The 18,321-nt window shown below is 38.4% G+C and overlaps 1 protein-coding gene across 7 annotated transcripts in view; it reads left to right on the forward strand.

Moving 5' to 3' along the window:
• Window positions 1-18,321, forward strand: part of nhsl1a (NHS-like 1a) — a 128,254-nt gene that overhangs the window by 52,206 nt on the left and 57,727 nt on the right. Inside the window, exon 1 of one of the 7 annotated variants that reach the window (XM_007239259.3) lies at window positions 744-1,309. The exons of 5 other annotated variants lie outside the window; for them this stretch is intronic. In XM_007239259.3, coding sequence (XP_007239321.3) covers window positions 1,114-1,309 — 196 coding nt within the window. In that variant the 5' untranslated portion in view covers window positions 744-1,113. Of the gene's footprint in view, window positions 1-743; window positions 1,310-6,837; window positions 7,072-18,321 lie in introns of those variants that run through there. One more of the 7 variants, XM_007239261.4, reaches the window with a different exon arrangement.

Here is an 18,321-nt window from a genome sequence, read left to right on the forward strand (position 1 = left end):
GCTTAAAAGATATATCGGGCAGCCCTTATTTCATATTCAAAATACATTTTTATTGTAAGTGAAATTTCCCTAAATTAATCGATTTTGAATCAAATGAAATTGAAAATCTAATCGGGACCTTGTGAATCGGAATCGAATCAAACTGGGAAACCAGTGGTGATGCCCACCTCTAATAGACTAATAGACATTATATACTATAAATAAACCCCTGCTGGCAGTGTCACTTATTGTAGTCATGGATTTGCCTTGATCTGCATGAGAACTGAACCTGTAGAACTTTTGGGTGCTTTTTAATTAATTGAATTTCAGCAGTTTAATAGAAGGCTAAGTGAGTGTAATTAAATGTGACAGAGTGCTACGCTCTCAGTGCAGGCTTGTGGGGCTTTGTCCCAGTCATCTTTAATTCACGCTAAAGAGCTTAATCTATTTATAGGGTGCGCACGGGCCTTGCTATAGTATAACCTTCTGAAGATTAGAGAGGGGGAGAGTGAGAGATAAATAAGAGAGAGAGAGAGAGACAATCAGAGAGAGAAAGAGAGACAGAGTTAATAAAAAGTTCCGAGATAGTTGTGTTACACTAAGAGATTTTTATAGTCATCTGTATTGTTTTGGTCAGCCTTCTTCCTCCATTTGTTGTCTTGCTTTGAACCTGCTGAGCTTCCTGTTTAGAAGTTCTGAAATATGTGCGAGCTGATTGGCTGGCGTGTGTGAGGGAGGGACTTTATGTGCTTCAAAGTTTAAGGATCTCCATTGTTAGATGGACACCTGCAAGAGTGAGAGGCGGTGAAGGAACATTTAGAGGCGAGATGGAGTCTGATTGGGTGTGATTATATGGAGTCTACAGTGGGATTTGGATTTATGATCTCTCTGTTGAAGGATAATTCACATCTGATGATGTTCTTCTAGAGAGATGGAGCAAAGCATCTTGGAAATGGCTTGTTTTTTATGTCAAATAGAAGGAGATATGGCACTACTTAAAGAACAGTGCAACATCAACACTGGATCGTATGTATTTGGACTAATGAGTTGTAGAAATCTCGAAAGCTGAGAGCTTGTTCTTTCTCCTGTCCAGTTTGAGTCAGTCTAGATAGTGTTTATTGACTCTTGGCTCAGATGATGAGAAGAGATTGGGGTTCGCTGAGGTTGCGCAAGCCCAAAGCGAAGGCCTCTGCAATTCCACAAACCCTCAGTTTCCTGAGTGTGTCATCGCTGTCAAATCAGGCCAGGCAACGCTTCCCAAGATATAGACAGCAGCTGGATAAAGAAGAGGATTTTGATGAATGGGTTTACACCCCTTTTCATCGTAGAGGTGAGTGACATAGAGGTAGCATTTAGGTCTACATTTAAGAGGCTACATTTAGGCATTTCTCTTAGGTAATTTTTTTTTATATTGGTTTTTAAAATTAAATTGAAGATGTACTTTAAAGCTCCACTAGGTAGGATTGAGTTTTTGTGCTTGTGGGCTCCCCCTACAGTTGTAGAGTGTAATAAATGTTTCAGGCCGATTAGTTTCTCTTTCTCGTTTTCTGGCTTTCACAGACATATTTGGTCACTTTCCAGCTTCTGCCAGAGTGTCTGTATGTTAGTTTGTAGAGAATGAACCAGTAGTCCTTGTAGAACTGTTAGAACTAAAGGTCGGAAAGCAGGTCGCAGTTCTCGTGAGCGTTGGTCGCGGCCGCCTAGGAAAACTTACAGAGTCTGGTTTGAGCTCAGAGGAGCTCCGGCACAGACACAAGAGCTATTCCTCCTAGTACACCTCAATGCAGCGCTGCAGTGAGTTTCAAGCTGTAATTTTACTAATTTTAAAAAGATAAAAAATCAAGGAAATCCTACCTAGTGGGGCGTTAAGTATTCTTTACCTAATTTGAACATACGTTTATTTATTTTATTATTTTATTTCAAATTTTTCCCATTTTCTCCCCAATTTACACAGCTAATTACCCAACCCACTCATTAGGACTCCCCCTATTACTAGTAATGTCCCAACACACCAGGAGGGTGAAGACTAACACATGCTTCCTCCAATACATGTGAAGTCAACCACTGCTTCTTTTCGAGCTTCTGAAATTGCCGAGCATCCAGCGTGCTCGGCTCGTTTCCGGTACATCAGCTCACAGACACCCTGTGCTGCGGACATCACCCTAGGAGTGATGTGGGGAGAGAGCGCCATCTATCCACCCAGAGGGAGCAGGGCCATTTTTGGCAGCTGGCAGCTTGATGGCAAAGCTGCACGAGCGGGGGTTAAACTATTTATGTAATATAATGTGTCAATGTTCATTTTTTACATTATAATTTTGTACATTTCTACATAGAATTGCAGAAAAAAACAAAGCAGCTGTCTGTCATGTGAAAAAGTGTGTTCATAAAACGGGTATGGATTTGAAATATTAAGAACAACAAGATCCGGGCTCCGAGTGGTCCAGCGGGCTAGAAGCTGCCACTATGATTGGGAGATCGTTAGTTTGAATCCTGGTCATGTAGCTTGCCATCAGCTACCGGAGCCCTGAGGGAGCAAAATTGGCCTTGCTCTCTCTGGGTGGGTAGATGGTGCTCTCACCCCACATCACTCCAAAGGATGATGTTGCTCAGCACAAGAGCTGATTGAAATAAAATTCAGCTTTCCTCGAAATGCGCTGTGATGATACCTTGCAATGTTGCAGCAGTTCAAAAAGAGGTGGTGGCTGACTTTACATGTGTAGGAGGAGGCGTGTGCTAGTCTTCACTCTCCTGGTGTTGGGGGAGTCCTAGTGATAGAGGGAGTCCTAATAAGTGGGTTGGGTAATTGGCTGTGTAAATTAGGGGGGAAATTGGATTAAAAAAATTGAAATAAATTGTTAAAAAAAGAAACAAGATCAACAAGGCAGCATATCAGTACATCCACAAATCTGCTAGAGCATGACTATATGGGCTTGTGATTAGAGAGCATATTAGTTATATTAGTGTGAGGAGTCTGTGAGGATATCGACACCAGCTGTGTGCACAGTAAAAAAGGAAACATCTTCAACAAAGAAAACATCAGATCAGAGGACCCCACTACCTTAATGAGTAACAGAAGGAAATAAAGATAGAAATAATTAAGCTTTTAGCTTAGTGCCCCAAGTTTGGCTTTCTTGATGAGCTATTGTTGTCCATGGTGTAAAGTGATGGTAGGATCCACTTAGATAGCTTTTAGCCAAGCACAGGAAACTTCTTGCTTGTTTGTTCATCTATTGCTTTCGCTTTTGCTTTTGTTTGTGTTTTTATGGATACTGGCTCAGAAAAAAAACATAGTCAGGCCTGGATTATGTAGTGAGTGTTAGTCTCAACTAGCCTAGTCAAAAGGTGATGTGCTGCTCTCCGGTCTCAACAACACCACGTTCTACTGAAGTGGCTGTTGTACTGTTAAATTTGTTTAAAGATGTTGCAGTGAATTGGTTGATATTGTTGTTTACAGCTTTTCTCTGAAGTTGTTCATTGTTTTATAGGTGATGAATACTGCATTTTTCAGTGCTAGAAAAACTTCACTGACAACTCACCCTTATAATGCTGTACTTCAGCAGAGAGGCTTTACTGCTCCTTAAAGCCTGACTAGTAGAATTCACACTTAAGGTGCACCAGATTATAAGACACATTGTCGATTTTTGGGAAATTTAAAGGGTTTTAAATGCACCTTATAGTCTGAAAAACATGGCAAGTTCTGCACATAGACCATTCTTGATTCTGATTGCGTTTGCAATAGCTGTAGAATAGCTTTTTGTATTTTGTTTGTGGCAACATACTGACATACTGAGAGCAGAAGCCAGAAACGTAAGTGTGATCCTCTCATCAGTGTTGGCTAAAGGTCAGATAAGACCAGGGCAACACTTCTGGATTTAGAAGCTGTGAACCGCAGGTGTCTGTATATAATGTGCCAGTACACGTGTTCTGCTCAGTAGCAGTTTGGTCTAGGGATGTGCTTTTAAACCTTTCAGACCTGAATTATCACCAGTGATAGAAAAAATAGTAAGAATGCTTTCTGTCTGTAATGCACAGAGAAAAAAACTGATTATTACTATATCTAATAGTACTATAAAATCATTTTTTGTATTTCCATTGGAAGCCTGTTTGTAATATTTTATATTGACCTTTTTATTAAATTAAATTAGTTACTGTTTGATTGGTTTCATTGGTTGGTTGATTGACTGGTCTTTTCTGATAGACAACAAACAGCTCTCAAATAGTGTTATGTGCAACAAAACATTTAAAAATAAAGAAAATACATGATGTCCATTGTAACGGATGCAGGGTCTGAAAGGGTTAATACTGTCTACTTTCTGGGACAGTACACAATAGCTGGATTCCATGTATCCATACGCAGTATCCACATTTTATACTGATGCATGCTAGTCCTAATACAAAACTATAGCTAATATGATTAGTAACCCCTGAAGCCTGTAAATATAGCAGATATGGAAATCTGAGATCTGGGTCTGTTTGTAGATGAGTGAGGTGATCCTCTACTCTGTTTTTCTCTACTTTTCACACATTCAAGAGTTTGTTTCTTTGAACAATAGATTAGAATTTCCGATCATTTTGTATCCAGTGGTTTATAGTTGTATGGCTGTATATGAATACAATGTAGATACTAATAATACAGTAGCTAGTTATGCTAATCCAGCATTCCAACAGTCTTTCTAATGTTAGTTAGAGCCTAGCTAACTAGCTAGCTTTTGTGCTAATGTCTTACCTGACAGCTTCACATGCCTATGGGCACTGGAGTGCATGTTTTAAGTTTAGTTCACCTTCAACCGAAAGTCCAATTCAAATTAAATTCTTTTTTCGAGCAGATGTTGTCTCGTGTCAGAACTGTAAAATAGTACCTATGAAAGAGTAAAAAAGCTTCTCACTGCACCAGCTGAGAATGTTTTCTATTAATGGAATGAATGTTTGTTTTAAATGTAGCACCTTCAACCTAAAGCAGTATTCAAGCAAATTCAGTTGATAATGATATTGATATTTTTAATCAGATTTTAAGAATGTTTGATCGTTTTTATAATGAAAATTGTACTCATTTCCCTAACACAAAACATCATATGCTAGGGACTGAACATTGTGAGATTATTATATTTCGACATAATAAAATAAGGATAATATGGAAGCTTGTTTGGGTAAATATGAATGAGTTTGCCTTATGTGTGTATTACGCGTAGCCATATTTTTTTATGTGTTTTGCTGTTTATTAGGGGTAGAAATCACAGGGCATCTCGCCATACATTATTTTTTTATGATACGTTGGCCACAGTAGCGATGATATCACAATTTTCAATATGTACAACCAATTTTTTTCACTGATTAGCGCAATCACGTGGAGTAATAGTTACATATAAGTAACAATAAGTTACATTTGACAGCGGGTCTTATATTTTAACCCTCCTGTTATGTTTTCGTTCAAATTGACCCATTTTAAGTTTAAAGATCTGGGAAAAATAGTTTAAAGTATTTTTTTCAGTATGAAACTTCTTCTGCTTGCCTTAATTAGTGTAATCAACATATAATATTTCAACCACCAAAATTGGAATTTTATGTAAAACTATTGTGTTTTATATGTTGGTCTTTCAAAAGTAATAAAGTAGTAAAACATTAAAAAAAAAAGTTAGACATTTTTTTATTATGAAAAATGAGTAAATTATCCTAATTGAAGCATTACCTGTTAGAGGTAAGGAACACCATTGCTCTAAATATTGATAGAATAATTAGCAATGGAGATAGTAATAATATATTCACACTGCTTGTTAGTTTTTTATTATTGGTTTCAGACATCTTTTGGATAATTAAACATGCACCGAGTATAAACTGAACCGGGAACACCATTACTGCTCCTGACAAATGAACATAATAGGAGGATTATTAAAAATATATGGGATTATATGTCGCAAAGATAGATCTGTCACTATTGGACTTCTAAAGGTCCCTTAATCTAAACTCTTGGCGATTGAATCTTCTCTAGACTCGCTCTGTTAGACAAGTGTTTTATGTCATATTTTTGTCTCTACTTACGTATTGGAAACTCTTAATTTTATACTAAATAAAGTGTAAACATTGATTTTGTTGCAGTTGTAGTTGTATTTTTTTTTGTCATATGTCTCATCATAAATAGGGTTGTAAAATATTGTGGTACTGCCATTCACCAAGCCCTAGTAGTGTGCGTTCAATGGTGAAAAGCAGGACCATTATATAACAGAGAATGTGGGCTTTGGGCTTTGTGTCCAGAGATAAAGTCTCTTTTTGAGAACCTGTCAATCTGTTGAGAGTGAGTAATAAAAGGTGTGCACCTGATGAAGCTGAATGTTTTTCAGCAGCAGGACTAAGTAGCGGTGGCGGGTGGCAGCTCAGGACAATGGCCTCGGGGTGAGTCCTTGTTTTGATAACAGCCCATTGAGTGCGGGGATTTGTCTATTTTTGTAGCTTTTTTTGTGTCCAAAGCCCTCGACTGCTGACAGCCAAGTAGAGAACAATCAGCCGAGCTGCAGTCGGGATTTTGGGAGAGTTTGGGAGAGAGCAAAAGAGAGAGAGAGGGAGTTGTGGTCACATTTCTGTGTGTTGGTCTCTCTCTCTCTCTCTCTTTCTCTTTTTTCTCTCTCCCCCTTTTTTCTCTCTGTATCTCTCGCCCCTTTGTTGCTCTGAAGGAGTCGACGGCGTGCAGCCACAGTAGCGAGTACATGGAGACTGAGTAGCACTTTCCCATAGCACATGAGCTGGCAGGCAGCCACTTCGGGAGTGAGCAACAGTGTGTGTTTGAGTGTGAGTGAAAGAGAGGGAGAGAAAGGGAGGGAGTGAGGGAGGAGGGGGGTGAGAGAGAGAGACGATATCTATGAACCTGTGTGTGAGTGCACATGGGGATGAAGAGGAGGAGAAGAGGAGGGGAGGGGGGAGTTGCTTCAGTTAGGACAGCAGGCTGTATGAGGACATTACTCTCCCTCCGAAAACTCTGACACACTTTTGAAACTCATACACACACACACACACACACACACACACACACACACACACACAGACATACTCACAGACACATACTGGCCGGGAGAGGAGAGATCATCATGTTCTGTCTGAGAGGTAAGACTCACATTCATTCTTTCAGCAAGACAAAAAGCAGGTACAGCAGATAGTAATTGAGCATGCAGGGTTAAAGCAGTGGTGGTCCTGGTGTTGCTGGTTGTGGTGGACAAGGGGGCATCCTAAAATAACTAGATCCTAGAGCAACAGAAGCTGTAGCCGTAGCTGGACAGACTATATCAGTTTCAAAGTGCTCCGTTCTTCTACGATTCCTTTGTTTTCTCACGAGGAAGTGAAGCTAAGAGGGGGGAATCTGTCAGGAAAGTTCAGGCAACCATGCCGGAGCTTTCTGCCGGGACAACCAGAGCCTCCAGCTGTTTAAGGGGGAATTAGATGACTCTCCACTCTCCTTTGTGTACACTAGGCTGAGATTTCTCCAAGTCTGCACTCAGCAAGCTGTTGCTGTTTGTCTTACTGTGAGCTTCTGGGCTGCAAGTTCAATTTCAAAATGCTGCAGCTTGAGGGATGACGGTAGCGGTGTACTTCAATTTGTGACACACTAAATCAAAGCTTTAACTTATTTTTAGTTTAAAACAGTGCTGAGAGGTTTAATCTAATGCATTTGATTCATGGAATGTATACTAAGTAAGATTAGTATAGAACCTGCCATAGGGAATTTCAGTAGGTTCAGTAGGTTTAATCTTCTGTAAAAAAAAACAACAACCTGTAAGCAACTCTTTTATGTGGCAATGATTTTCATATTGTGCATATTTTTGTTCTTTATAAAAGAAACCTTGTTCAATATAAAAGTAGCTTGCTATTCCTAAAAAGGTTGTCAACAACTGCATGTGCATAGTTTTGTATTTGTATTTATAACTGTGGATTAAATTTTACACCATTACTGCACCATAGCTCTAAAAGGTGCTGTTTGTTACTATTTTGACACATTTATGAGTAAAAAAATACCCTTTTCAGTTCTTATGTAAGAACAAAAAAAAATGAAGCCGTAATCGAAAGTCGAATAATAGAAAATGGAGATTTTATTTTGTACCGTATGTTACTTTAAATTTTGAACTATGCCATATCGTATCATAAAAAATAATATCGCCAACATTTTTTAATATTGTGAATGATATTATACCCTGAAATATCGTGCAATATCAGCCACCCCTAATTATCAAATAAGGGTACTACTTTTTTTTTTTTTAGCAAAAGAAAAAAATCACACTTCCCATTTCTTATTATATATCTACTAGAGACAGATTAGATCTGTCCAGTATCATTTATTGTGCTTTAATCCTGGATATATGTATATATTTAGAGTGCATTATTAGTATCATGACATTCTGGATCATTGACTTCTGTTACAAATCTGATAAAAAAACTTTTTGAATTTTTTAATATCTCAGTTAGGGGTGTGCCTTATCATATCGTATGCAAATTTTCATTTTGTTGCAGTAGGGAGAAATGTTGTCTGTAGTTTATAAAATAAAACAACAATGTTCATTTTACTTTATGTGAGAATTGATAAGCTTTGCTCTTTGGCTCTCCCTACAGTTTAATGATATATTTGTGTAACTTTTACACCATTGCTGTAAATACAAATCGTACTATGAGCATCTCTCTTTGTCCATCTCCATAAAAATTACACAGCACAGTAGGTATTGTGACAGACAGACAGAAGTGGAAAGGAAACAAATTCATATTCATAAAGTTTGAAGAGTCTAGAAGTCAATATTTGGTGGAATAACCCTGTTTTTTAGTCACAGTTTTTATGCATCTTGGCATGTTCTCCTCCACCAGTCTTACACACTGCTTTTGGATATCTCCTGGTGCAAAAATTCAAGCAGTTCAGCTTGGTTTAATGGCTTGTGATCATCCATCTTCCTATTGATTATATTCAATTTGGTAAAATCCATTAAACTCAAAATTTTTAAGTGGTCTCTTATTTTTCTTTTTTCTTCTGTATATGTATATATGTCCTGATCTACCTGATAATCTTTTAAACACATGACTTCATAGTTTTCACATCATAGTTTTGCTTTAATAATTTTCAATGATAAATAGTGCATTTAATATTCATTATTTTTATATTTATACATATTTTTCTTAATATAAGAGTTTACATAAAAAAGGTAAAACATTAGTATTTTTCAGTGTGGTTGGGATCTCAGAACATCTAACAGAAATCGATGCAGTACTAGCATCATTTATTTATTGGAGAACTTACAGTGTTAGTACTAAGCATTCATTTAAAGTTAATGACGTTAATTAAGCAACATTAATGCGAAGCGTTCAGTGGAGACATGTAAATAACATGTAAATGTAAAATAAATTTTAAGTGGTCTTTAATTTTTTTCCAGAGCTGTAGATGGATATTTTGGACACTGATACGTGTGTATATGTGTGTATATATATATATATATATATATATATATATATATATATATATATATATATATATATATATATAATATTCACTGATCTACTACAGAGTAAGACTCGTCGTCACTTGCCACTGTGACTCCTGTAGCCATTTCACACACTCATTCCCATTTATCACGGATTGGCCCTTTAGCTCCCATATTAAACCACAGAAATAATTTAACTGTTTAATCTCATTTCCCTCTGTAATGCTTCAGCCTGCAACAAAAGCTGGATTTAATCAGATATGTAGATGATTCTGACAGATGCCCAGGCCGTGTTTTCCATATAATCAATGTAAATGTCTGCACAACTGAGGATTCGACTGTGGATGCAGAATTAGCTGCGGCACTGTTGGATGTTACGGGCCAGCAGCTGAGCGTGGCGTACAGGTTCAGACAGGCTTTAAAGTGAAGCTCCAAAACAAAGCAATCTTAAGAGGAAAGCCTTCCCCAAACCCTCCCCCAGTGAAAACAAGCTGACTCTGATCTCCACTCAGACATGCAGGAAGAAAAAAAATCAGTGCAGGTGGCTATTTCCATAATGCTCGTGTTGAGGTGAAGATGAGTCCTGCTGTGAGCGGGCCAGTCGCTAGGTACACTGTGAAAAGTGAAGAAAAAAAAAACTAAAAGAATTCCTTTGTTTAGTAACAAACAACTGAACTGGGTTTAATTAATTATAGTTGAATGAAGTTTAGTTGTTTGTTACCATATACGTTTTTTTATACTTCTATGAAACATTCATTGGTGTTACCAAATTTTTACTCCTGGAGCGCAGTGAATTCACAGACCTCCATACTTCATGGGGCCTTCAGATTATCTCAGGAACTTTGGACAGAGAGCTTCATGAAATACAGGGGTTGGACAATAAAACTGAAATGCCTTTCATTTTAGTGTGGGAGGTTTCATGGCTAAACTGGACCAGCCTGGTGGCCAATCTTCATTTAGTGCACGTTGCACCAGTAAGAGCAGAGTGTGAAGGTTCAATTATCAGGGTAAGAGCACAGTTTTGCTCAAAATATTGCAATGCACACAACATTATGGGTGACATACCAGAGTTCAACGAGGACAAATTGTTGATGCACGTTTTTCTGGCGCATCTGTGACCAAGACAGCAAGTCTTTGTGATGTATCAAGAGCCACGGTGTCCAGGGTAATGTCAGCGTACCACCAAGAAGGACCAACCACATCCAACAGGATTAACTGTGGACGCAAGAGGAAGCTGTCTGAAAGGGATGTTCGGGTGCTAACCTTAAGAGTTTAAAAAAATAAGCATGTGCAATGCGTTGGATGGAGTGGTGTAATGCATGCTTCTAATAGACTCTAGTGCAAGGGAGATGTGTTCTCTGAAATGACGAATCACATTGGCAGGAGAACCATACTTTTCTAACTGAGTTGTACCTATTGCAAAGGAGGGCTGCACAGTATATCATACAAGCATCACCATTGTGATGTGTGCCTTTGCAATAGTCACATCGCAGGATGTGCGATGTCATCTAAGGCGATTAAATCAAACATTTGCAATGTGTTGCAATGTTTTCATTCTTGACACAAGAAGTAGATACACAGCGCTGTCTCTGTCTCTGTGTGAGAGATAGGCTGCTGCTGCCTGAGAAGCACAAGTTTGAGGGGGAGAGGTCTGAAAAAAACACGAGGTAACCGCATGGTCTTTACATGGCTGGGCACGTGTTTGTAAATGCAGCCGCTTCTTGTCAAAAGCTGTGCACCTCATTCCGGCACAGTTTTGCGCAAATATTTTCAGTTAGAGCTGAAATCGCGTTTTTTTTAGGTACCTTTCAAAAGGCAATTTAAATGCCTGATTAAAGAGCTGATTATTGTTTTGCTGTTTTCCTCGGGTTTTGAGTGCTCGGCTGAGCTTTCGGTGGGTCCGGATCTCTAAGGCAAGACAGTGCACTAGTGGGGGCGGGGCTGGTGGCATCACAGGTCCTGAATTGTTTAATATCATCATGTACATAGTCAAAAAAACGTTTAATTTTTCCAGCATCATGCAGCCCTAGTGTAAAGTTTTGCGAAGGAGGGATTATGGTCTGAGGTGGTTTAACAGGAGTTGTGTTCAACCCTTTTAGTTCCAATGATAGGACCTCTTGATGCTGAGTGATTTTGATTTTGACAATGTAATGCTCCCAATTTATATTGAATGTTTACACCTGGATTTGCAGTATTTTTTAAATAAGGTATAATACAATAGAGTACAGATTAAGCTTGTTTTACTATATAAATCCACTCACACATCATAAACAGACATCTAGATAAAAAAAGAGAAACAGAGTAAGACAAGGGTCCTTTTTCAAAATAGGAAGTGGCGCGTTTGTTTGTCAACTTATTGTCTTTTTTTCTGCAGTGAGGCCCACTGTTAAAGCTGCCCTTTAGCCAGAAGTGAAAGAAATTCAGTTTGTTTTAATTCACTTTAAAAGGCTGAAAGCTGTTCTCTGTGTTTAAAGACTTCTTAATAAATGAAGCTTCCGTGACCTAGAAAAAACAACCCACACCCACTAAGTTCTCTAAAGAAGGTCCTGCTAAAGTTTCAGCGGTTTTGTCATCCACCCCCCCTCAGACCTTTTTAAAAAATATTGTTGTTTTTTTGACAGGGATTAGGCATTCTTCAGGACTGAGGTTGTAGTAGATGGGGTGGTATTGCTCTTGCTGAATATTATGGTATGCTGTGAAGCAATCCTTTCGCAAGTGAGTGTTAGTTATTGACATCTGGGTTCCATTCTCAGACTCTCTTAAATGTCTGTCACTGTATTTTCCGTGGAGATGAGACAACCATGTTTGTTTCACAGCTCTTAAGGGAATAGTTTAACAAATGATGTTTTGTAAGTAACTGGGTTAAACAGTATTCACCGGGGGTGTAAGAAAATATTTTTGTATTATAATATATTTTACAGTGCTTTATCAATTATGAAAAACACAGTAGATATTTTAAATTAGATTATTTTTGAATATTGGTGACAGATGGATTTTAGAAATTACAGTTTTGTTTACTTAGCTGAGCTTTACATGTCTCGCCACCCAACAACAAGACCTGCTGAATTAGAAGGGAAACATGGCAACCCCTCTGTTACTAGTGTCGCATAATGCATTATGTATGAAAATAGTTCAGAAAATAGACATTTATTGCAAGTGCGTCTTATAATCTGTTACGCCTTATAGTGCGAAACATATGGTAAACTATATTTCTGTCAGCACTACACTGAGGAACCCTTAGCGTTCCAGTAAGCCAGGGCAACATTAGCTAGCGGTTCCTCCCACATACCTTGTTTTAACATGATATAAACACAGGATACAATCTGATATACTCGCCTCTGAACGGCAAAAGAGCTAGTGCTTACCTGGTTAGCAGCTAATGTTAATACTGCTCCAGCAGTGCTAGCCAGGCTTAGCAGCAGACTACAGGCCGATAATACTTACCTCTGAACATTCAAAGAGCTAGCACTTAGCGTGGTTAGTGGCTAATGCTAATACTGCTCTAGCAGCTCTAGCCAGAATTAGCAGCAGGCTACAGGCTGATAATACTCACCTCTGAATGGCAAAAGAGGTAGCGCTTAGCACGGTTAGCGGCTAATTCTAATGCTGCTCCAGCCTTAGGGCTGGAAAAATAAACTGAAACTCCTGTATAAAGCTGTACTTCAGCGGAGTGGCTTTACTGATCCTCACAACCTGACTGGTTAAATTCATACATAAGGTGCACTGGATTTTAAGGCCCACTGGCAATTTTTGGGAAAATTACAGGATTTTTTGTGTGCCTTGTAGTGTCAAAAATACAGTAGCTGAATGCAGAATTCATTAGAAGGGGTGTCCACAAACATTTTGGCATATCGTTGCTGTCGAATGAAAAACATACTGTATGTATAACAGCAACTTTACAAAACATAAAACTTTATTAAATTTTTATGGAAATCATTGAAAAATAAAGTTTATTTAAGTCCATATTGTAGAATCTCTCCTTGTCCATTCATCAAGAAATTTTGACACAGTGTTAGGAACAGTTTTTTTTTGTTTAAGTTATGTAATTGTGTAATTGATCAAAAATGGATATACTTGTTTTTTTATTGGACAGCAATGATAGTGTTTTTTTTTTTTTTTTTTTTTTTTTTTTTTTGTAAAAATGAGTTAAGTGATGTTTGTCCATTCAATGCACTCATCACACCTAGAATTATATTAGGCCGAGTCGCCTCTTAAACCTTGGACAGGTGCCAGGATTGGACCTAAACTGAGGAACCCAAGGCATTGTCTCTTTGCAGTCCTCATGTCTGACTGTAATGACTGTTAATTAAAAGTATAGCCGCTGCCAATCCAGCATGTATAGCTTCTCTCTTCTGGGTCAGATAGAGGAGGATAATTCCTCATAAATACATGACAACACACACACACACACACACACACAAACACTTACACACATGCACACATGTCTCAGTTGCCAGGCGTGTGCCGACCCTCCCTAGCATTACTGGAATTCTGAACATGACCCCGGTGGTCATTCTTAGGTCAGTGCACAGAGCTTGACTTCGAGGTCAGCTGAAAAACAAAGGAAGACCATTCTTCTTTAATAAAATAAAAAAAAATTAATAAATGATCCAGGATAAATAAACTTTCAAGGGAGGGATAAAACTGATTGAATCAAGAGCTTCAGTGATATTTATTTATATTTTTTTGTGTTCTAATTCACAAAAGATGAGCTAGAACATACATGGCTATGTTTGGTTTAAGATTGAAGATTTAATTGCTGTACAATTTTGGATGAATAATGTGAATAATGAGTTTTTTCTATAGTATAGTGTATTGATGTAATTCATTCATGACCCTTTCAAGGCTGACTGTGGTGAGCATAGCTATTTCATTTCGCCTCACAAATATTTTACAAGAATACCACAGTCTTATCTTCAACCTTCAGCTCCAATGCTCACTTTGTCTTACTGTCAAATTTCCCCTTTTACACACCAAAGATATGCATCAGTGTCTGCTGAGCCAGAAACATCTCCTTTTTCAAATTATCCTCTCATCTAGCCATGAGCACGTCAGAAATGTCTGGCATCCGTATGGCTGACGGATCATTGAAGTCAAAAGAATGTACCGTTAAGCATGAAGCTAAAATTCCAATGCTATAATAAGGGTAATTATACAGCAGTGCCCATTCCTCCAGTATGGCACCGACATTGGCATGGGATCCTCTTCTGTGAAGAGCTATAAATAAACAAATGTTTCGGCATGTTGAGCATTTGCATGATAATGCAGGAATGCTGCTAGTTCAATTTAGCTCAGTTAGTGTTTAATACTTAAGATCAGAAATGGCATTTCAGTAAATATATAGTTTTGTTGGTAATTGATTTTGGACTTATAATATCAGCCAGAAATGCTAGATTGTATATTGGAGAGACATATTATACAGATAGAACAAGAACTTCTTTTTGCCTTGTTTGTTTTAGACTTTTGGACGTCCCAAGTCTCCTGAAAGTTGCGGGAGACTATTGCATATCAATAATAAAACCCTGATGCCCGCAAGTCAGATAAAATCTCTCGGGATCTAAAACGAGTGGCCAAAGAGTGAGCACAAATGCGCACGAAGGTGACAGACTCCCCCAAACGTGTGTGTGAAAGGATGGGATGCGTTCAGTAAGTAAGAAAAGGAGTATCATGGCTCCCATCAAAACTCATTTCACCTCTGAATACTCTAAAGTATATCCATGTCTGGTAAAAGTGAAAAACAATGAAAGTGTTGCCCACTGTACAGTTTGAAATAGTGATTTTAGCAGTGCGCACAGGGGACTTAATGATTGCAAAAAGCATGATGAGGTGAGTTAATGTGACTGTGTGTGTGTGTGTGTGTGTGTTTATATATATATATATATATATATATATATATATATATATATATACACACACAGTACTGTGCAAAAGCTTTAGGCACCAAAGCAAATTACAATACTAATCCATGTATATCAGCAATATGAGTGTTTTTACCTGAAAAGAGCACCACATATGATTTGAACAGACGCAAATAAACATACATACAGTAAAATATAAAAAGGATTTCTCATTTTTAACCAAGTATTTTATGTCTTGTGAGCCAAGCTGAAGAACAAAGTGTAGTTCCAGATTTCATGTGTATATGTTCAGGTCCATCAGCAGCTCACCTGATTTACCAAATTTACCAATTTACGAAACCAGTTAGTGGGGTGTTGGTCCAAGTCCAGGGGGGATCAGTACCTCCCACAAAATAGCAGGTATGAAAGGGGACTTGAATCATTTTTGGACAGTATGCTTTTTACAGGATGCTAGCTGTGTTCACATTGGCATGCGACAAGTTGCTTGTGTTGCCAAACGTTTGTTTCTTGTGGGCAAAATCTATATCCAGTTTTTCAGTCATCAGTACAATACTGTTGCTTTTAATACAGTTTTCAACCAATTCCACAGTTACTGTGTATCCTATTTAAATTGACAGCATGAGGTCTAAAAGGACAGGGTTCTACAACAATAGAGCAGATCTGTATGTTCACTCCAGCAGGTGGCTCAGTAGAAACGAGGCCCCTGTCCCTTTATTACAACCATTGTTGTCCACTCCCCATCCTGACCGAGAGGTTGCTTTGCTCCAGTGCGCTCAGACTGCAGTGAACCAGGGCTGGCTAGCAGGGCCTCCAGTGGCATTGTGCTCCTGCTGCAGCCTCACACCTTGTGTGATTCTTAATCTCCATTCAGAGTCACTGGTTTGTTTTATCTAGCAGGGAGGCATGCTGAATGTGTTGTCTACAGCTGGCCATGGGAGGAAAGCTCCAAAGCTTTTCAGGAAGCAATTCTTTTAGGTGCTGAATGTGTAGCGTATGTTAGTGTTGGCATCGGTTTTCTTCAGGCATTGTTCCAGGGGCACAACAGTGCCCTGCTGAAAAAAATCAGCTCAGGACCAGCTTTCAGTGGTAGCTGGTTTTGGAGGATCTCAGCTGGTCTATGATGGACAAGGAGATTAGGTGAAGACATAAAACATATCGTCTAATGAAAAATTAGTATCTGAATTTTTGTAGATTTTTAGTTTGCTACATAATTACTACACGCAAATTGTCATTTACACTGTGTCATATTTCTTAATGAAAAGACCAATAGAAATTCTTCAAAATGACATAAAAAGTAAACTCTTTTTACATTGACGTCCATCAAAAGTTTAAAAGATTATATATCTCTCCAGTCAATTTGCTGTTTTGAAGATACTGGTTTTTCATTGGACAGCGATGATATTCTATCTAAACCAGCTAGTAAAGCAAACACCATCAAAAATGTTATGATGAAACTGGCTCTCAGTAGGCCCATCCCAGGAAAAGGAAGATCAAGAGTTTCCTCTGTTGCCCAGGATAAGTTCATCAGAGTTAAGAGCCTCAGAAACCACAAGTTAAGTTTCCTACCTGATCCTGACCTTATATGTTTTCCTTTTTTATTGTAAAAAACAATATTGAGTTATATATACATCTCTAGAAAAAAAATAAGAGACCACTTAAAAAACGATGAGTTGATGATGAAAAAACTGATGAAAACCTCTGGAATATAATCAAGAGGAAGCTGAACTGCTTGAATTTTTTGCAACAGGAGTGTCGTTAAACTATCTAAAAGCAGTGTGTAAGACTGATGGAGGAGAACATGCCAAGATACATGAAACTGTGATTCAAAACCAGGGTTATTTCACCAAATATTAGAACTTTTATTAACACGAATTTGTTTTCTTTGCATTATTTGAGGTCTGAAAGCTCTGCGTCTTTTTTGTCATTTCAGCCATTTAATTTTTTCTGCAAAAAAATGCTCTAAATGACAATATTTTTATTTGGAATTTGGGAGACATGTTGTCTATAGTTTATAGAATAAAACAACAATGTTTATTTTACTTAAACATCTACCTATAAATAGCAAAATCAGAAAAAAAACTGATTCAGAAACTGAAGTGGTCTCTTAAGTTTTTCCACAACTGTATATACACACAACATCAAATATTCCTAATGCGGCATTGCATCCCTCAGCTGCATTTTTTATATAATAGAGATAAAGAGCCTAATGACCACAAAGAAGTAGCTACTAAAATGCAGCATAATGGAAACAGTTTTACATTTTTTTAAGCTTGAAGGATCAGAAGGGACTTTCCAAGTCTTTATACCTGAATATCTCACTGCAAAAACTATTATAATTCCTCTGTAGGAGGTGAATAGCCATTTTATAACAGATGTAGCGATAGTTAGATTTCAAATTTTGGCCAGTTTTTCCCTATTTAAAGTAATGTTTCCAGCATCTGTGAAAACTCTCTCTGTGAATCTGTGAATAATCTCTGAGCTCCACAGACTCATATCTCAGTCCTAGAAGGCCTAGAGGGCTGAAATGTTCTGTCATATAAGTGGCTCCAGATGGTTTTCAAGCGCATTAACCAGTGGACACAGCAGTGGCTTTCTCAGGCCAGTGCCTAGCCCACCACTTCCAGAGTGTTGGAGCGTTGGAGTTAGTCTACTTGGAGCAGAGAATTATAATCGCTTTTGCTTATGGCGAGGGGGAACTGGGTTAAAGCAGGGAGGAGAATGGGCCGCCTGCCAAAAGCTGTCCTCCTCTGGGCTAACGATCAGTGTTCCATGATAAATCTCCCAATGAAGCCACATCACAAGCTGGGCTTTTACAAACTGTGCTTGTTGCTCCTTGAAATGAGGGAGAGAGAGGAGCCTGTAGCGAGGAGCGCTGCCAGGCGCATTTAGTGAGCAAGCTCAGATTTGGTGGTGTTCAAGCCGGATGTGATAGCTTTTTCTGTGAGCCACGCTCTGGATCACAGCAAACCTATGTGGTTTAGGAGTTTTAGCAAGAAGGAACAAGGCTAGGATTTTCCCTGGCCTGAATGCTGGGGCTAGGT

The sequence above is a fragment of the Astyanax mexicanus genome, chromosome 14, assembly GCF_023375975.1.
Source record: "Astyanax mexicanus isolate ESR-SI-001 chromosome 14, AstMex3_surface, whole genome shotgun sequence".
Lineage (NCBI taxonomy): Eukaryota > Metazoa > Chordata > Actinopteri > Characiformes > Acestrorhamphidae > Astyanax > Astyanax mexicanus.